Source organism: Crotalus tigris, unplaced genomic scaffold, assembly GCF_016545835.1.
Source record: "Crotalus tigris isolate CLP2741 ecotype Arizona unplaced genomic scaffold, ASM1654583v1 scf7180000024342.5246164, whole genome shotgun sequence".
Taxonomy (NCBI): domain Eukaryota; kingdom Metazoa; phylum Chordata; class Lepidosauria; order Squamata; family Viperidae; genus Crotalus; species Crotalus tigris.
In genome coordinates this window covers 4,745,532-4,766,933 of record NW_024100512.1, presented here as the reverse complement: position 1 = coordinate 4,766,933, position 21,402 = coordinate 4,745,532, and the positions used below count along the sequence as shown (strand labels likewise).

Here is a 21,402-nt window from a genome sequence, read left to right as displayed (position 1 = left end):
ATGTGCAATATCATGGTTTACAGCTAACTAGGAAGTTTATCTTCTGGCTGATCAGCTTTCTAATCTGTACCAGCACAAGTGATTTATTCAGTTCACCTGTGCTTCATTTGGTTGTGGGCAGCTCCCTCACCCTTGCTCCAATTGGCTAAAGTGCATTATGGCAGGAACGTCACTTCCTCTCCAATTTTTAAGTAAGTTCAACAGGACTGATGAAAATCTGGCCTCCTTTTTAAACAAATTTGATAATGGACCAGTGAAATGATAGGCCTTTTTAAAATCAAATAAAATTGGTAGTTCCCCTCCTAGCCAAAGTGAGAACATGGAAATATTTTCCTTTCACAGCCTCACTGATGTAAATCAACTGAGGAGCTAATGCAAAAAGTTTTATCAAAAGTCCTGGTCAAAGGAAAGCAATTGATGCTTGCTTTCCAAGTCTGGGTAGGAAGGGTGGAAAAGTACACCAGTGTGTGATAAATGGATCTGATCAAAACTTCAATCCATCTCCATGACCAAAGCAGAAGAATAGACCGGACCCAAGGGCTAAACTGGCTAAAGATTTACTTTAGCCCCAAAGTTATGGTCCTACAACTTTTGTTTGGAGGCAAGGTGCCTGCAGCCCAGTAGTAACGGAATATTAAGACCAATAGCCCTGGATAGACTTGACCTCTGTATACATTTACCCCTTTAAAACTATCTAGATTAGTCATAATCTCCACATCTCACGGCAATGAATTCCAGAGTTTGGTGTGCTATGTGAAGAAATAATCTAATTTTGTCTCTTCCAAATCTCCTTTCAATGAATTCCATTGATGATCCTCAATTCTAGTGTTTTGACAGGGGAAGAATTTTCCTCAAATGGATGAATGGTTGCAAAAGTTGGATTTAGCAGAGATGGCTAAATTGACTGTTTTGATTAAAGAAAAGAATACTATTAATTTTGTTTCTACTTGGAAACCATTTTTGGACTTGGTGCTTGAGGTGGAAAAAAATGAAACATAGATTTTGGGTTTTGTTGATAGATTTGTTATAAAAACGGCTAATATGTATTATGTAAAAGTAAAAAGTTGAGGTGGTATGTTATTACCTCATCAATGCTATTTTTTCTTTCCCCTCCTCTGTCCTGCACTTTTTCCTCTCCTCCTTTTCCTCCCCTACTTCCCCATTGTTTTAATTTTTCTTTGCATTTCTGTATTTTATATTTTGATAAGCTAATAAAAAATAATTGACTGAAAAATAGGGGGAATAAAAACTTCCTGTCCTTTTTTTTCCACCTAAGGAATCTTAAACTTTTTAGCCTGTTCTCAGAAGGGAAAATATTCAACCTACTTGAACTTTTTCTTTTTGCCCAATTCTTTTTCCTGCTCTATTAATGTCCTTTTTTTCCAAACATGGAGATCACATAAATATGAAAACATAGCCCAGAGTAAACACCACAGAACACTTAATTAAAATTAGAAATTCACAATTTATTTCAAATAAAACAATTTCAGGAGGGGAAAATTGAAAGGGCTCTTTCTCCTCTGCCCTCTTCCCCTCCTAATGCCGGAAAAGTGTTGGCAGTTTCTTGAGATTGCTTTCCCCCAAATCTCGGTGAGGGACAGAGCAAAGGCAGCCATGATAATGTAGCACTCTGCGTAATAAAAAAAAAGCTTCCATAGCAGAAGCTACTACCTGAAAATTTGGAACAGTCCAGACTTGAGCGAGCACATAAGTTGTTGTTTTTGTTTTTCACAAAAAGTTACTAAAGTGAAGTTGAATTTTGAAAATCAGAAACACGAATTTAAATGGATCAAGACAGTACAGTAACAAAAAGTCTTCAGTTCTTTCTGTAACATTAGCATGGCATTATGTGTTAAAAGAAAAATTGTGATTTTTTTCTGCTACAGAATGAATGTTAGAAGAGTACAAACATAAAACTGGTTACACAATCTCTCCCTTATCTGCACAGCCTCTACTGCTTTCTGTATGAAAGCTTTTGATATGTACAGAATTCTACTGGACAGGAGAATTGGATACTACCTACATGCTTCAAGGTTTACTATCAGGAGGTGGTTATTTGCCTTAGCTTTCTGTACTTCTCTTTTAGAGCAGAGGAAGGCAAGTTGTGAGAGGGAATTTTAAAAGTAAACCAAACTAAATGAAATAAACACTGCGATCAAGGATAAGCCAAGTCAACAATCTCAATGTGCAGAGTGAAGGATGAAAATAGCTGCCAGGTTGGCTTAGGCTAAGCCTGATGGAACATGAGGAAGACCAAAACTCCTAGTATAGGATGTTAACCTGCTCTGAGGGAAATGTAGTGCCTACCTCTTGGCTTAGATGTCCCTTAGTTACAGTCCATTCCATCGCAAAGTGAAATTTTCTAAGAAGGTTTTTTATTGTAGGCTCACTTTGAAAAATGCTACAGAATGAAGAGAATATATTTCTGGAGGAAGGACTGTTTTCTGCCAATGATAAAAACTTTTAGATAGCACCCAATCATTGTGCTGTTCTAGAACAGGGAAGATAAGAAAAAGAGGTAGGGAATCTACTGATCTCTAAATTCTGGGATAAATCTATTGATTCCAAACTTAGGATCAGCTGTGCGGTAACACCTAACTGTATCTGTCACCCATCAGCTGAGCAGATCCCTCCTCTCTGTGCAGCCATCTCTTCCCCAAAACCTGGAGGGCACAGAGGGCCGACGCAGAGACCAAAAGGTGAGAATATTCTCCTGAGCAAGCTTCAATATGTTGCATTATGCGATGTGACAATTGTATATTACATCTTAGTACACCATGTGAGACTGAATCTAAGCATCTGAACAATATGCCAAACTTTTGGAGACAGGGAAAACTTTGCCACTGCAAGTCGTGATTGTGCTACAGGAAATTCAACCAATTGCAGGTATTTGGCAGCTATAGCAAGTAAGACCACTCGTTTGCATTGGATAATTCTGAACAAGAAACATGTATGCTTTGTCTTAGTTAACTTCATGAGCAGAACAGCTCAGTCTGAACGTTAAAAGTTTCAAGAGGAAAAGATGCTCCTGCCTCAAAATCTGAACTTTGTGTAAGCAAGCAAGCAAGATCAGGACAGCATTACTGAGGAAGTCAAGGAAGCCAGCAGTTTTCCCTATCAAGATGCCAATAATTTTGTGCAACACTGAACAGAATTAATGCAAACAGATACCTTAGTAAGCAGTGTCTGACACACACACTGAACATTTTGCATTTGATAAAAGGGTTTGCCCGTTTCTAAGTTTCAAAGCCCAGCAGTGGTTTTCATGCAGAGAAATTAAAACATTTAAGCCAGAAAAACAAGCATGATCTCTGTTTTTGACAAAGAAATGGATTAAAAGAGCAAACCTGCTGAGGTCATCATACCACATATGCTACCAGGGTCCAGTGGAATGGGCAAAGGGAAAGAGCAAGTGTGAATCTGGGTAAAGTTCACTTTCTCTCTGCTTTCCCAACAAGCTTTTTACTTCTTCCACCCACTGGCTTAATGTGAGGTTAACTGGGAAGAGAGAAGTCACATTAGGACTTAGGTTCTAGGGAACAAGCTTATCATTTTCCTTGGGGTGCCTGAGGTAGTACTGGCGGCAGCAGCAGCTGAATGGAAGATGATGGCTTGGTTGATGACCTCCAAAAGCTAGGACAAAATCTAAAATGCTAATAAAATAACTTTCACCGAAAGGCTAGGAAAACAGATGTCATAAGCAGAAAACAATGATTCCTGTAAAGCTTTCTATCTAATCCAAATCCCGAAGGTCACAAGCAATGCACATAGAAAATCTCAGTGCAACATGCTCTTGTAAACATGGATGCAAGGAAATTCTTGTTTCAAGACATCGACTGGAGCAGTTTCCGGAAACCGCAGCTCCATCTCCCATTTCTAGACAGATTATGAGCAGAACCCAATTATGTATTTTATATAGCTATTTTTATACATTTTAAAAGCTGGCCTCTGGTGTGAACTGTTGACATTACATACATTTCAAGAGTTAACAAAACTCTGCCAGTAAACAGCCACCTATGATTCTTAACAGCAATTATGAACTATTTTGGTAGTGGTTTGCTCTCCAAGCTTGTTTCAAATTAGCTTTTTTTTTGTTACCAGACTAGGTAACATCAGCAGGATTTTCTTCTCCTATTTTCCTTAGCTTATAAATGTCTTGTGTGCCAGTGTGTCAGCTGGTCATGTGATTGGTTGTTTGTTTGGAGCTACAGTTAAATCCTGAGCAGCTGATTGGTTCTCTTGTTGAATGGTTGTTTGAATGGTCTGGTTTCTTATATATTCATATGCTGGATCTAGATCAGTATGCTTATTAATTGCTCCTTTGATAGAATACCAGGCTTCAATAAATTCTCGTGTGTTGTGGATGTTGGCATACCCAATGAAACACCTGAGTTTACTGAAGCCTGGTATTCTACCAAAGGAGCAATTAATAAGCATATTGATCTAGATCCAGCATATGAATATATAAGAAACCAGACGGGTCGAACTATCATTCAACAAGAGAACCAATCCGCTGCTCAGGATTTAACTATAGGTACAAACGAACAACCAGTCACATGACCAGCTGACACACTGGCACACAAGACATTTATAAGCTAAGGAAAATAGGCGAAAATCCTGCTGATGATATTACCTAGGCTGGTCACAAAACATTCAGAAACTAAATTGAAACTAACTTGGAGAACAAACCACTGCCAAAATCTAAAATAATATATTTGATATTATTTCAAAATTATGAACTATTCCCCATGTTTTTGCTGGTTACTTTTTAGCTAGCAGCAGAACAGTTTCAAAAACAGTGGTGGCTTAAGTTAAACAGGATCTGACGTATGCTGGTGTGTGTGTGTGTTTTAATCATGAATTTAACTTTCCCTCAATATAATAGGAAAGTCTGATTTTGTTATGGTGGTAGAGGTCAACTCTGATGTATCACCTTCTAGCCATATAAAGAATCAAGACTGTGCAGGACTGAGCTGCACAGATATGCAAGTTATGGCCCAAACATGGCTTGGTCTACTGCCCTAAACAAAACTAATGCTCAATCTTATGCTGCCAAGAAGCCAGGTTATGCTCCCTCAACTCCTCCAAGTATTTTAAATCTGGCAGTAGGTAGCAGTCCAGGAAAACCAAACAAAGCAATAAATCCATGTGGGAGATCAACTTCAGGTTGATGGACTGGAACTGTCCCCATGCTGCCTCGAGCTTTGCCCTATTGCTCCAGCTCAATCAAAGAAGCAGCACCTTTCAACACTTATGCTGTCCTTTGGCAACTGCTGATTCTGCACGGCCCAGGCCCTGTCCAGCTCATGCACTCCCGGGACAAGCAAGCAAGAAAGTGCCCAGAAAAGGGGGAAACAAACCAACAGCTGGACTATTTAATAACCTTCATGGCAAAGTGAGTTCAGAAGGGGAAAGAGAAGTAAGCCATTAAGCTTACAAACTGCTTATTGGGGGGAAAAAAATAAAAGAAACACTCTCCAGTCCCAATTTATTTTTAAAAAGGGCTTTGTGTTATTTTAGAGTTCAATTTGTATCAACCACTGTTGTATCACTGTACAACTGTGAAAAAGTTACAGAAGTTTATAATGATCTAAAACTATTAACAGCCATTCAGGAAGGGGAAAAAATAAAATAAAACTCCCCTCTAAAACAATCCAAGAGCTGGGGAACAAAACGTCCTAGGAAAAGATGCCAACTGAATTTCAACCTCTACCTGCCCAAAATGAAAAAGCAGAAAACAGAAGAAAAATAGAAGACCAAAGGGGTGGTGGTAGCTCGTGTCTGATTTGTAAGGGGAGGGTGCAGTGATGTCCTCAGCCCTGTTTTATGGAAAGGCGGTGGCCAGTTCCTCTGATCGCTTCCCTCGATGCTCGCACTGCCATCTTGCTACTTTGCTCTCAGCTCTGTGCCCTGGTAGCTCCTGCGGTCTTAGGTGTCATGGAAATCTTTCAGCAGAGTCCGCCGCCTCTGTTCAGCAATGTGCATCTGATTCTCCAAATCCTGGGTGGGAACAAAAGGAATAAGAAAGGGGTTATTTCTGTAAACTCTGACTCTAAACCACCTAGAGACGGCTTTAAAGCACTGTGAAGTGGTATATGAGTCTAAGTGCCATTGCTATTGTTTCTATTGGCTGGGAGAAAATTGATCGACACTTAAGAGGAGCTCTAGAAAGGAGAAACAGAAACACTGCTCTTTTACTGACACAGGAGGTGGCTCCCAATAGTTTCCACCGTAATGTATAAAAACATGAAAAACTATCCTCAAACGAGAGCGAGCACTTACTATCCAAAGAGCCTCCAAAACAGCTCTGTCTGGAGTTTAATTAATTTCATTAATTTCCAAAAAGAGGCTGGAAGACTGGGGAGGGGCATATAGCAAAACTTCTTTGGAATGGGAAACTGACTGTCTTTATTGACTACAAAACAGCACCTCTGAGCTTCTTGTTGTTAACGGTAATGTGATTGTGGTGATAATATTGTGTCAGTTGCAAGCTCCCATCTGGCTTTTGAAGGCTAAGTAATACTTATACAAAATGAAAATGCAGCTCTCATTTACAAAAGATTTGCCAGTATCTGGCCCTCAGTGATTGGTAATGTCTCTATAGAATTTCATGTTGTCATCTGTCACGTCCTTTTTGTAGATGCTACGGATGGAATCTTTTGTCCTCAAAGTAGGGCACAGATTTACTGACTATGACCCTGTTTCCAGTGACAGAGAATTAACCATTCACTGAATTTCTAATGAACTAGTAGTGGCAATGCCAAAAAATGAAGGTATCAACCTAACTGCATAGAGCAGCGGTTCTCAACCTATGGGTCGCGACCCCATTTGGGGTTGATCGACCATTTTTGGGGGGTCGCCAAAGAAGGCGATCCGCCATTCCCCCCCAGGGGGCGCTGCCGCGCATGCGCGCCGCACGTGCGCGGCCCACCCCCCATGTGCGCGGCACCGCGCATGCGCAGAACATTTGTGTGACGGGGGTCGCCATCACACAAACGTTGAGAACCACTGGCGTAGAGGGAAGCTATTTTGTAATATGGGGGTTGATACCAAAAACATTGCCTGCGGGCTACAGATCCCTTCACTTCCCTGACATGGTGGGTCATTAAAAGATATTGCTAACAAGCCCATACTTCATGGGCTGGCATCATGTTCCTCATAGGCATATACGTACAGGTATTCCTTGACTTACGACCGTTTAATAACAGTTCAAAATTACAATGGCCTCCCTGTACTCACTCTATCAGTTGCTAGGTAGCTGAATTGTGATCACATGACTGCAGGAGCCAAGTGATCTACAATTCAGTTACCTGGCAACTGGCACACTTTTACAATTGGTTGCAGAATCTTATGATCATGTGATTGCAATTTGTGAGCTCTTCTGCCGATTTCTGGCAAAAAAACACCCTTTGGGGAAGCTGAATTTGCTTAAACGACTGCGTAAAATGTGTAAAACAGCCCAAATATAATATCGCCTTGCACAACCATCCTTCTGAATCCTAAATGCTCAAAGAAAACAGTTTTCACTAACTTGTGGAAGGCTAGAAGGGAAGTTACTGGGCAACCCTCAGAAAGCAAGGAGTTTTCAAGGATGAAAACAGCCACTGAGACGGAATGCCCATGCCCCTCTGAATTCTTTTAGGGATGATATCCTTAGTCTCTTCACTATGCACGCATATACAATCTGCCAAATTCTATCTGGAAAAGACAGACTCTAAAGTACTCCAGAACCAAGTGACTTTAATAGTCAAAAACAACATTTTGAATTGGATTTAGATGCCTTCAGCAATCGGTGTAATGCCTCGACAACAGATATAATACCATCTTAGTGACAGTCACTCACCAAAAACTTGCTTACCATGTTTTCTCATTTGGAAGATGATGCTATAAGTTCTAAGGGATAAGAATTCCATTTCTGGTGACATTCAATTTCTTTTTTTTTAATTATGAAGATGTTTAGCTTTTTTTAAATGATAATGGGTTATATAAGATTATTTCCTATATTCTCAATGTATTCGATGAATTTCAAAATGGTTACGTTAATATTTCTGGGACCTTTATTTAATTTCTGAGGGACTTTTTAGGATTGATGAGATTTGGGGATTTAAGAAGAGTTAAATAGATATAAATGTAAAGGTATGAAACTGAGTGAGCTTATTAGATTAAGTTTATAACATATGTGGTTATTTCTGGTAACCCTTAACAGACTTTTGCTGATTAGGATGGAAGATGAGATTTCATAGACATATGTATAGAGAGTGAGGTAACAGATGGGGTGAAGAATTTATTTTTTCTATTTTAAAGAATGGTGATAAGTTGTGAAAGGTGTTTGTATGTTGGAAATTCTATTTTTTCACTTTTTTATCTTTTGTAGTCTATTATTTGTATCTGTATACTCTTAATTTCTAATAAAAAATTAAAAAAATAAAAGGAGCAGTAGTAGTTTCTTTTCCTCCATTACTGATACCAATTTCTCATGAGACTTCAGAGTAAAAAATAAGCTCACAATTGAGAAAATGGGTTGAACTAAGTTTATTACTCACTCCTCTGTCGTAACTGTCTGCTCTTTCCACCTTCCATGAGAGATTTTCAATCTCTGCTTCAAGTTGAGCCTGTTGGTATTCAAACTGAAAATCAAACAAAACATTATGAAAAAAAAAACAGGACTGGTATAGGAAAATCTCTTTCTATCTTAATCTTTCAGCCAAATGTGCTGCACAGATTAATAATACATTGGTGCCACTATTTGCATTACAGCAGGAAGCATTTCAAATTAAGGAAACACTGCAGCCAATTCAATGAGTCCAAACAGTCATAGTAGCTTGAGCAACATAAAAGAATATGAAATTAAGGATGGACAAATTCTCATTTGTAATTGATGAAGACTTGAGCATGTTTGTTCTTTATTCTCCTATTCCAGGGGTAGGCAACCTTAGCTCTTTTATGACTCATGGACTTCAACTCCCAGAATTCCTGAGCCAGCATGGCTCAGCTTGGAAACCTCTCCCTTTCCCCTCAGCATGGCTGACTCAGGAATTCTGGGAATTGAAGTCCACGAGTCATAAAAGAGCCAAGGTTGCCTACCCCTGTCCTATACCATATTTATAGTAATAATATTCATTAAGGCTTATAAGAACTTTCAGTTATTGAAAGCCTGGTTGAAAACTAGTAGAGTTACGATGTGCTAGTGACAAATATTTAACATTTTCTTCAACACTCATCATACTTATGACAGGTAATTTGCCCATTAACATGCTATTTAAGACATACAATTGGATATCCCAAGACCAAAGACAAAATCTCTTCCTATGTGATTTATTAGAACTGTATTCTTTTTTCCCCCCTCCAAGCTTAAAATATTTTATCTGTGGCTTCCCACCACCACCTCCAAAGAATCAAAACGCTCAGCTTTACCAACTGGAAGCTACCATGTTGTTTCAGGCAATGTTTAGATATAGATTCGTATAGTCCCAACTTTCTTTTTTCTCCCCATTCTTTAAGAATTTCAGTTATCGTTCAATACACAGAACTACATGGTCTTACCAATTTCTTCCTGGGACCAGATTCCATGTAGTAAGCATATGGATAGGTGTACTGTAGTGTATAACGACACTGCAATTTTAAAAAAGGAAGTAAGATCAGTAGGCTATACTTATGTATGTTAGCCCATTAGAGCTATCTGCTACTCCTCTCCAAATTTCAGAGGCCGCAGTCCGTATGTATTATGATATGAAAAAGCAGCCCCTATTAAAAATTGCAGCTATCTATGGTACTGTAATACACAGGACACAATATGAATTTGGCAGTAAGCTATATTCATGAAAGCAGGAGACAGCTGAGCTCCCCTTTTCCCAGTTTTGTGGTAGTAGCAGTAGTAGTAGAAGCAGCAACAGCAGAAGCAGCAGCACCTAGAGCTTCAAAAGGAAGCACAGAATGTGCTCTTACATCTCAAGCAATCCCAGATGAACTTAATCTAGTTTTCAGCTGTAGGTTCAGTTCAGAGTACTGAACAACACATAGTAACTCCTTTGATAATATCCATTGCACCTAGTTGCCGTTTAAAGTCAGAGTTAGTGTTCCATAGCTATATAACCCTGAACACAGCAATATAGCTTAACCTACCCGCCCTCAGCTATTTAACAAAGCTGAGTTACAGATAGTTACCTTGGCTAGGAGTTTTGCTGCATTCTGTAAATATTGCCAGTCTATCCATGTTCCCAAGTTGTTCATGACTCTTTCTTGGATTTTTTCTTGAATTCTCTGGTACGTCTGCGCCTCCAACTGTAAACTCTTGTTGTGGTTTTCCCACTTCACAATAGAGAAAAGGAATAACCAAAATGAACATGTTCATTGGAAAAAAAAGCAAAAAACCCAAGCTGGGATCCAGCAGAAAAGGACAGCTTTCCAATACTAAGCACTTCTAGTATCAAAAAGACATGTCATGCTAGGAGGAAAAAAGCATGCCAGTCACCTTCTAAAACAGACATGTCAAACTCGTGACGTATCGGGACTGTTTTGCCATTGCCGGCAATGGGGTGGGTGTGGCTTCTGCGTGATGTGTCCGGCCTATGGGCCGACAGTTTGACACCCCTATTCTAAAAGCAAGCTGCTTTTTGTTAGTGGACTCTAAAAAAAGGCAAGGCAAATCATTTATCTTGGCTTTCCCACTTGGCATATGGTATAATTGGCTACTTCAATTACAGAGCTAGAAAGCAAAGGTCAGCCCAGACAGGAAGCACACAGCTATAAATGGCAGCTCGTCTCCAATATTCCAGTTCTCTTTTACTGCCCCAGATTCTCTTATATGACACTGATCTTCCCATCCACACCTGCAGACCTCAAGCTACATGCTTGTTCTGGCATAATTACTGAATACAGCTAGTAGCTGAGGAATGTGGAAGTCCTCAAATTGATAGAGAGGTGCCCTCTGGAAGGCTCTTAAAAACCTGACTTTGGTCCTAGGCCTGGGATTGATATATCAATGTTCCACTGTCTTTGGGCGGGGGAGGGGGCTGTTCTACGTTGTTTGTAAGATTAAGTCTTGGCTGTCTGTTTGGTTTAATGTTTTATCTTTTTTATGGATTTTCCAGTTTTGTATGCTGCCCACAGACGGGTAGCTAGTAAATTTGAATAAAATAAATAGCTGTGCCATCTATTGAACTTTGACATTTTGTAATAGCGTTGTCATCTTTAAAATATTATCTCAAGTATTGCTTAGCTACATCTGGAATATCTAGTTAGCTACGTAATTGTCCTTCGGTGCCCTCTGAACTTGGTTGTTTGCTTGACCCAATTAGGTAATATCATTAGTGAATGTGGGGTTTCCTCCTTGTTTACGTACTCGCTCTGCCAGTTTTGATAAGGGTGTGGTTCTCTCCTTGGTAGTTCCTTGCTTAGGGAATTGCATAACTGTTTGTCTGATATTAATCCCCACTTATCTGAGTGTGAACTGCTGAAAAGGGTATGTTTTGGTAATTAGGGAATTTCTGGATGCTTGGCATTCAGATAAATCAGCCATTAATAGACACGTAGGGATAAACCACATTTACACTCCTTTCAAAAGAAACAGTAAAGAAGCTAAGAAGGAATCAAAAGGAACACACTGATTTTTTTGGGGGGTGGGCGGATATTGTTAAGGCTATTTCTATTGACAGAACAAAGGGAGAAATTATCAAATTGGCTCTTGAAGTTTCTCTCTCTCCTAAGAAGCTCCTCCAGAGAGGTTCCCCCCCCCCAAATTTTTGGGAGTAATTGGGAGGAATCCACAAGCAATAAAAAAAAATAGTAATGACCATCGGCTCACACAGCACTGAATTTCATCCATGTATCTTATTTGTAAGACCAGAAATGAGAAATTCACCACTTTAAAATATGTTACACATATATGGATACAGAAAATGGTTTAAGCATATCTGGGGCAAGGAATACAAATCTGTAAGACAGTGAATGCACTTTTATCAGAGGCAACATCTGAAAAGAATCGATCCAATTACAACAGGGTACAACTATTTCCGCTGGATCCCACAAAGAAAAAACTCTTGTTTACAACAGAGACAAGAATTATCTAGGACAGTGTTTCTCAACCTTGACCATTTTAAGGCATGTGGACTTCAACTCCCAGAATTCCACAGCCAGCAATGCTGGCTGTGGAATTCTGGGAGTTGAAGTCCACATGCCTTAAAATGGTCAAGGTTGAGAAACACTGATCTAGGAAGACATTTACATCTTGGAAAGGAAACTTAAGGATTCAGAATTATGTTCTGTGGTCATCCTGTGACCACAGCATGTAGCGCTTATCACTTGTTAACATTAATCCTTGTGCCTCTCTGCACAAGGCAGGACGCGCTGAAAAGTTTATAGTTAGCTTTGGCTATGGAGATATTTCCTACCCTCTCAAAATAGAACAAGTACTTCTTGAGGGCCTCCCTGGCCTGGGCTTGCTGGCTCTGATTTACAATATCAGGATTCTCTTTGTACCGACTGCATTCATAGTATTCGCTGCCATGAGTCTTCCAGTCCCCTAGACACATCCAGCAAAAGTCTACAAGAGATAAGAAGGCAAAAGCTAGTTAACAGAAAAGCATCTATCTCATGGAAACCCAGAACAGCCTAAGGGCTGTGCTGAACAGGCTATTGAACGAGTCCGTAGAACAGTAATCAAAGTACCACAAACGCTTTAATGGATCAGCAGGATAATATTTAAAGTAAAGAACAGGTAAAGGTTTTCCCAGTTCAAAAAGGCAGTTGTCCACTTACCGTGCTTGCATTTGGAACATTGCTGGAGGAAACAGAGAAAAGAAAAGTTAACAAACCACAAAGTTTTAATCTAAAATCAGATAACAAATTTTAATGTGATTCTTGAGCATATTTAAAAACTGCTCACCATGTGATTGCAGCCACCGTTCTTTTCAATACAGATATTGCACTTGGGACACTGAGAAGAAAACAAAGAATAATATTAACCTAACAAATGTTTTCCCCATACTCCACGTCTTCCAGGTTTCCACTCTATTTGCTCTCCATTTATTTCTGTAATTATGCAGTCTTCATTCTGGCTCTTCATAGGAACACAGAAATTTACCTGATAAAGCAAACCATTAATTATCAAGCTATATGAAATATTAATGGCTTTCAAACAAGAGCCTTTCCTAGCACCACCTGGAAGTGCCAACATTGAATCTGGACCTTCTTCCATACAGAAAATTTGCTCTATGATTCAGCTAAGGGCCTTCAATTCTTTTAATTATACCTCCTTAATTAAATATATATAATTTCAGGGCCATATTTTAATTAAGAATGGAAATTTTTAACTTGGGTTTTGAACCAGGCATTTTAACAGATGAGGAAAAAACAAAAGAAAAAGTCTCGTGTTTCCCTTCATGTTTTGTAATTCATCTCTACCTCAACCAATCCAATACTTTAGCAATGTTCCTCTTTCTATACTGTCTTTATTAATATTACAATCCAAGTCCGTTTAGTTTTTTTAACTGTAATGTTCAGTCTTCCCCTCCAAAAAATGTGTCTTCCAATGGCAGGCTTCCTACATTCTTCCTCAAGAAAATGAATTTAGCCTATCGCAAAGTTTCTCATTCTTTTAGTTTGCACCTTAGATGTTTCCTCTAATCTTAAATTTCTGCTCAGGATAACAATTCTCTTATTACCTTGGAAAGGGGGAAACACTTGATCTAACTTTTTCTTCTGGGAGATGCAGTACATTCCATAAATGTATGAGTAAATGTATAATCAAGCAACTTGATTATATGCCATCATGTCAGTGTTCACTATTAGCAACAACACAGATTTTCCACAAGAACATTTGTTCCCAAGTTGGTGTATCCAACGTGTACTTGTCACTGTTGTAACTGAGTCCATCCACCTTGCTTCTAGTTGGAACTCACAATATCAGTTTTACTCTTCACCCTCTTTCCATTTTGGCTTTGGTTTTGTTTGGGAGATAAGTGGCAATTGGCAAGGTAAGGAGGGAAAGAGGGGGTGCAAGGAGGAAAGACTTCAGATACAGGATAAATAATTCAATTACCAGGCCCTCCATTAATAACCAAACACAGATTCGTTTGAAACTACAAATACTTAAAAGTGTCCCCTTCCCAACACACTTACATCTTTAGTGTGAGCGCTGATGTAGTTAGCTGTTTCAGAGTCATCTGCACACTTAGTGAGCCATTTTCGGATGGTAGCACAATCTGTAGGAGCGTGATACATCTGCCGACATTTGAAACTTAAGCAAAAATAAAGGTATGTCTAGTTTAAAGAAAATCTATTACCTGTAATCAAAAACTATTTGAAAATGACAATAGCACGCCTAAGAAAGCTTGCATTCCTAATACTTCTGCATAAAATCTGAGTGGGGCTATATGTATCCTGTTCAATGGCAGAATTTGGCAGTAAAAAGTAGAGTACAATATCCTGAGGAATGTTATCACAGTATCTATACCAGTGGTTCTCAACTTGTGGGTTGGGACCCCATTTGGGGTCGAACGACCATTTCACGGGGGAGACCAAACAACGCAGTCCGCCATTTTCCCCCCCTTTTCTTTAGCTGTGCTACTCCCTTTTATTCTATTGGCTTTTGAAAGCCAATAGAACAGACTCTCTTGAATAGAGTCTAATTCTATTGGCTTTCAAAAGCCAATAAGAATTGTCCAGGCTGTCTTTGCCCTGCTGAGCCCACCAAAAGTCCCATTCTGCAAACGGTGCTGCACCAGTTGAGTAGTCCTCGACTTACGATCGGTTGAGTAGTCCTCGACTTATGACCGGTTGGGGGGTCGCGGCATTAAAAAGGTTGAGAACCACTGATCTATACAAATAAATCCAGTGCAAGATGGCAGCCTCTTCACTGAAGGTTTATGGGCTGTTATCTATCACACCGGTCTAGAGTGGGCTGGTAGATAAGGTATTTTTGGATTTCCCCATCTAGGATGGAGAGTGAGTGAGAATGTTTGGCTGAAAGTCATCTGACTAGCTTCGATATCTAAGGGAGGATTAGAACCTGGATTTCCCCACTCCTAGTCCAGCATCTTACATCCGGTAACTGATAACTCCCTAGTCCTTTTTTATTTCACTTGGAAAATGCCAATAGTACAAAACCTCTGCAGATTCTGGTGTTTAAATTAGCATGGGACAGTTTCCACTTTTTTGTGCAGATCATATATAACACTAGCTTTTAGAAACTGCAGTGCAATAGTGGGATCATTTAAAGAAGGATATACCATCCATAGGCTACATATATCTCTCCAAATCATATTTACAACTACCAAATGCTCCTTTTACTACCCCTTTCCCATCACATTCAATCTATTTGATTCTAGAAGCTGGCGTTTGCAGAATAGAGTTGATTTGTATAACCGCTGCTCATTCCTTGTAAATTACTCAGAGGTTTATTAGTTCTCATTGTCCAGTTTTTCTCACAACTCTGTAATATTGCAATTCACCTATTCACAGTTTAATCTTCAAAAGAGTTAATCGTGTGCCTGCTTCTTCAAGCTACGCAAGACTCTCAAACCTACACCTAAGGAGCCGGATGGCAAATTCAACAGTTTTAACAGTCCTTTTGTCACTGCTGCATTTGTTTAGGCTGTTCCTCATTTCAAGAAGTTTTTTTTTTCTATCTTCCCATCTCTATCACTTATGTACATCCAATATGCAATTTCCCTTTCTTACCAGAAAACCTCATTACAGCGATTGCACTGCACTCGGCGGGCTTTGGGCTCCTGTACTTGTATGACCATAGGACAGTCAGCGCCAGGACAGAGCTGCAGCTGGAAGTGGCTCTGTGGAACAACAACGTAAGTCCTTTTTACAAAGTATTTTAAAGAACTCCATCAAAACAAAACTGCAAATGGTTTTAAGTGAGGCGGATTTTATTTCTGGAGGACAAATAAGAAAGCCTTCCCAGGAAAGGATATTTTTGAAATAAGTATAAGGAAAACATGGGAGTAGACTACTCTGATCTCCACTGGGAGACTCTTCTACAGAATCAGTGATGCTATCAAAAAGAAGTGCCTCCTGAGCACAATTTCCCCAAAGTGGGAAATCAGGAATAGTTTACTCTGGAATGAGCTAACAGGTCAAGCTAATTCTGATTACAGAAAGCAGTCTTTCGGCTAAAACCACGGGGCTTTATGGTCAAAATTGGCAAGTCTCCAGAAGCCAATTGGTAGCCGTAGCAAGGCCTGATGATAGGTATAACATGCTCCCAGCATCAGGTGACAGTCAATGTATAAGGCCGATGTACTCTGGAACTAACTGGAGCTTTGAGCAGTCTTTGAAAGCAGCCCCATGTAGAATGCATTGCAGTGTAATTGGGATTGTTTTACAATTGAAGGTGTATTTTGATTTGCAAGGATGACAACATGAGTTTTTGGCAAAACCCTGGCCTCTGGAGAGTGATTTGGTTGACAGCCGTGAAAGAAGGAAAACAAGACAGTTGGTGTTTTACGTCTTTTTTAATTATAAGTGAAGTTATTTACAACAGGTATACACAACACAATCCTGGCCTTTGCCCAATATCATGTTTCCTCCTCTCTCCCAAAGACTACTCAACCCTTAGCTCTTCTACCAACTACTTTACTTCCTCCCCATTTCTAGTGTTATCAAGACGATGTAAACAAAGGAACAGGCTGGATCTACCGCTAGTATGCTCAGTGCGGCTTGTCTTCTTCCTTAGATTCTACTTAGCTGAACCCTCTGCATTTCTTTCCCTAGGGCAGCGGTTCTCAACCTATGGGTCGCAACCCCATTTGGGGTCGATCGACCATTTTTCGGGGGTCGCCAAAGAAGGCGATCCACCATTTCCCCCCCTTAGGGGGTGGCGAAGCGCATGTGCGCAGCGCCGCGCATGCGCAGAACGTTTGTGTTGACGGAATCGCCGTCACACAAACGTTGAGAACCACTGCCCTAGGGGAAGAACCTGTTTCATGGCCGTCAGCCAAATCACTCCCCAGAGGCCAGGATTTTGCAAAAGACTATCATGTCCTCTTCCTGTCTTGGGTCTTGCATGTAGATGTTCTCTCTATGGGACTTCTCTTTGTCTCTCCGACTGAGTCCAACTTGCTCCACTCTGTTCTACAATCTCCTTCTTTTCTCTCTCACTCTTAAATTTTCAGTCAAGACATACATACCCCCAGTAACTGAGGAGGTGGGCATGTCCCCAGAGCTTTCAGTCTCCAACATCTACATACCAGGCTGGACTAACAGGATTGCTGTCTCTACAGCTTCCCACAATAGCTCTGGCTAGCAGCCAGGACAACTTAGCAGCTTGCATGACAGTGCAGCTGCACTTTGAGGCTAAACTGGAGCCTCTACTTCCTCTTTCTCTCTTTGTTTGATGGCTCATGCCAGCACACAGCTACCATTTCAGAGCACTATATGCCAACAGTACCTTAACCAGACGGTAATGAAGACATGCGTTACTGTTTTGGTGCGCCAACCAAGTTGGAAAAGTTCTTCTGGCTGTGATTTCCACCCCTTTTAGCAGGAACCGTGAGTCCAAAAGGACCCCCGTTTGCAAATCCGGCTCTTCAAGGGTGGTTGTGGCCAGTCCAGAATAAACTGATCTGTTTTGTTTGGGTTCACCTTCAGAATTTTCTGTCCCATCCAAACCCTGACAATCAGTTAAGGTATCAAGGAGGTTTCTCACCCAATTAAGCATACTGCTGCCTGTTTCACAACCTACAGGTAATCATTGCCTGACAACCACAACTGGGGCCAGAATTTGGTTCACTAAAAAATGCAGTTGTTCAATAAGTCACTACATAACTGGACCCGATTTTATGAGCATTCCCCCCCCCTGGTCATTAGATGAATTATTTGGCCATTGTGAATCATATGGTTAAACGAATCCCGCTTTCCCAATTCACTTGGCTTGTTAGAAGCCATCCAGGAAGGTCTCAGATCGCAACCACATGACTGCAAGACACTGCAATCTTTTATAAAGGTGAGCGTGTTGTCAAGCACCTCAACTATGATCACTGTGACCCTGGGAGTGGTGCAATAGTGATAACTTTAAGGAAGGATCATAAGTCACTTTTTCCGAGGACACTATAACTTCGAACCACGGTTAAGCAAATGGCCGTAAAGTTGAGGATTACCTGTATCAGATAATATATCCCAGCAACTACACGCAGATGCTGAAGGACGGGGGGAAAAGCACAAACTCCTGAAACACCCCACATGACAGGGGCCACCAAGGTGACCTCTATCTCCCCACCACCATCACCCCCGGACTGGAGTCACTTGTTGAGAGAAAAGCAAAGCTATCGCAAAGCAGGTTTCCAATTCCCAGTGCTAGAATTAAAGCCCTTTAAAGAGAGCTGAACTTTCTAAAAGCAAACGAAACTTTTTAAGGAATTGCATGATGCAGTCTTACATTTACAGAAACACAGCTTACAGATAAATTCACTGAAATTTGTACATTATTTCCTTAATGTATAAAACAGAGAGTGTTGAATATAAAATGACAAATGATACCTCAATGTAGTCCCTGAAGAGGTAGCGTCTGTATTTATCTTTCAGCTCCTCACTAGGTAGCAGTGGAAATACAAAATCTTCTGGGGTCCGAAGCAAACAATCCTGAGCCATGCAGGAGACACCTAGTGGGAAAAAAAACCCCACACTATTTTTAAAAACACAGACCTGAATGACATCAGAGGACATTATTCATTTTAAAAAAAAAGATCTTCAAATAGTATCCAATTTCACAGAATTTCTGGAAACCTGGCTCTGAAAAGACTATTGTCAGAATAGTTAGAAAGGACTCTTGTCAGGAATGGAAAACATTTTCCCTTTTGATCAGAGACAGCTGAAAAAGAATTCAGTAGGAACAGTCCATTCAAAGAAGGTAGGATATAAATTTCTGGGAGGCAACCCAAAGGGCCAAAAGACAGCTGTTGTCATCCCACAACCCAAGATAAGATCTGCTGCTATCAAAAGAAGACATAAAAAGTGTGTTCCCCTTGAACTGCTCCATTTTTAAGATTAAGAGAAAATTAAACCAGTAGCAGAAAGCAGTATGTGGAGATACTGGTGTACCTCAAAAGAGCCAAATGACCCATTGCTTTGCACCTACCAACTCCCACTCCATCTTTGACAAGTACGGTACAATGCTGCTCCCAACAGCTGCGGCAAAACTGATGCTGACAGGCTAGAGATAATAGATTTTCCTTTCGAACCAACTGCATGCAAACTGCACAGTGCTGGGAGGAATGTACCATTGCCTGTGAGAGAGAGAGGGGGGGGGGAGATGGAGAGAGAGAGAGTTTGAGAGAGATTATTGATAAAGAAGAGGAACTCTAATGGCCTATTTAAATAAAACAAATGCCTTTAAATGTCAACAGATTAGTGAGAAAAGCTGCAACCTCTTGTGATATTTTAAATTTGGTTCAGTTTTATGGTCAAGAATAAGCAGTTCCTTCCCTTGTATTACCTGCCTACCACAATAACTACACAAAGACATTAAAAGTGGCTACTCCCCTCATCGGCTTAATTTCAAACTGGGCAATTCTCACTGAAGAAGAATCTTCAACATATTATACTTCAAGACCAGGAAGGCAGCTCCACAACTTTGCCAAATCAAGATAAAGTTAATGACGCTTCCACTAACTTTACAAAGATTACCTGCAAATATATAGCTCACATAAAACAAAGCATATTATATAAAGCTGTACCATGCTAAATGACGTTTTACAAGAGAAACAACGTCTGAGGGGTTGGGGGCTTCCAGCTTTCCAAAGAAGAGCAGGAGGCCTTTCAGTTGTTAACATCATATGAGGGGGAGGACATTTTTTTTTTCTCCCACTGTGTCTTTTTCTGAGCTGAAATGATGGGGATGGGAACAGATGGCTTACAAACCAGTCCAATTTATGCCCTTAAAACATCCTCAAATCCTGAAAACAACCCAAAGTTGCATTATTTATTTAGTTAGCTAGTTCTGGAGGGGTTAAAGATAGAAATAAAGGTAGTCTCACTTCCAGAAACTCACATTCTCCTTTGCATCCCAATCTTAATTTTGAATATTAAACAAATATAACCTCACTAAAAGTTGGCAATTTTGTTACTAAATTCTAACAGTGCAGCTCAGGATGCTGAGTGGGAGGGCACATGCAACCTGAAGGGCTGCCTTTCTTTTTCTGGGAACTGTGTTAAACAAACCCTGGCAAATTATTACATACGATGAGAGGTGTGAGTATATTTTATATATTACACATCATTTGGCTCATAATACAGGTAGTCCGTGGAATTGCTGATGCCAAGCGACATGGCTGTAAAACACAAAATCACGTGACCATGCCACTTAGTGATGGAGGTTCAGGCAGCCCCAATTGTCAAGCAAGAACCTCAAATGGTTACCAACTTCTGACTTCCTGCCAGCTTCCCCATTGACTTTGCTTGTGGGAAGCTGGCAGAGAACATATGAAATTGTGATCACGTGACCATGGCTTGCTGCTACATCATAATCACAAGCTGAAGATGTTGTGATAAAAAACTTCAAGGACAATCCATAACCATCACTCATTCTGCACCATCGTAAGTTTGAACGGTTGCTGAATGAGTGGTCATTAAACAAGGATGACCTATATACAGTATATAATAGATACAATTGTAAGGAGATGATTTACAATCAACAGTGACACCTACACAAATTCACATCTCTATCAAAAGCAATAGTTCCAGCCATAACAAGCAAGATCTCCATTTAATAAAATGAATCACTATTACTTTGCAATACTGTATATTATTACTATGACAATTTTGTTTTCCTATTTCAAAAACTTTCACAACATTTTTTTAAATTGCACAATTCTATTTAGAATACAATGGAAATACAAAAATGCTTTGAGAAGAAAGCAGCATTGTAATCAATCTTATTTGGAATAAAAAATAACTACTTATCATCTTTGAATTACACGTATTCAAAATATTTATTTATTTAGTAAATATATGTGCTGCCTACCTCACTAACCAGAGTGATTCTCGGCTTACAAAAATTTAAGATTTTAATACCAAGCACCTTAGAAAATTGAGTTACTCACGTGTTTGAATGAGGCAGGCTGAACCCTTGCTTCCACTAGTAATTGAACTGAATTAGATGTGTTCCTGAGAGTCAGAAAAAAAAAAACCTTTAGACAGACATAGGGCCATACCTGTGAAATTAATGAATTCATCAGGTCATAATCTTAAATCAATCAATAATCAACTTTTCCTGACAAAGCCAGCTCATGAAGGTTGACAAAAATATTAATAATAAAATCGAATGCAAAATAAGCACCATCATAAACAATTATATTAGTAAATTTAAAAAAACACCCATAAAAATAAAGACACTGATATAAAATGCAGTTGATAAACATTATAAAACTAATATGGAGGAAAGTTTCAGCTGAACAA

At 39.8% G+C, this 21,402-nt stretch overlaps 1 protein-coding gene across 2 annotated transcripts in view; it reads right to left on the bottom strand.

Annotated features, from left to right (window-relative positions):
- Positions 1-5,474: 5,474 nt before the first annotated feature.
- ARIH2 (ariadne RBR E3 ubiquitin protein ligase 2) overlaps positions 5,475-21,402 on the bottom strand; it is a 41,289-nt gene continuing 25,361 nt past the window's right edge. For both annotated transcript variants that reach the window (XM_039326597.1, XM_039326598.1), the window contains exons 4-15: positions 21,048-21,111; positions 19,085-19,232; positions 18,487-18,608; positions 15,679-15,788; positions 14,119-14,236; positions 12,884-12,934; positions 12,757-12,778; positions 12,390-12,541; positions 10,165-10,308; positions 9,544-9,612; positions 8,544-8,627; positions 5,475-6,000 (exon numbers count right to left, since the gene is read on the bottom strand). In XM_039326597.1, coding sequence (XP_039182531.1) covers positions 5,929-6,000; positions 8,544-8,627; positions 9,544-9,612; positions 10,165-10,308; positions 12,390-12,541; positions 12,757-12,778; positions 12,884-12,934; positions 14,119-14,236; positions 15,679-15,788; positions 18,487-18,608; positions 19,085-19,232; positions 21,048-21,111 — 1,156 coding nt within the window. In that variant the 3' untranslated portion in view covers positions 5,475-5,928. The remainder of the gene's footprint in view (positions 6,001-8,543; positions 8,628-9,543; positions 9,613-10,164; positions 10,309-12,389; positions 12,542-12,756; positions 12,779-12,883; positions 12,935-14,118; positions 14,237-15,678; positions 15,789-18,486; positions 18,609-19,084; positions 19,233-21,047; positions 21,112-21,402) is intronic.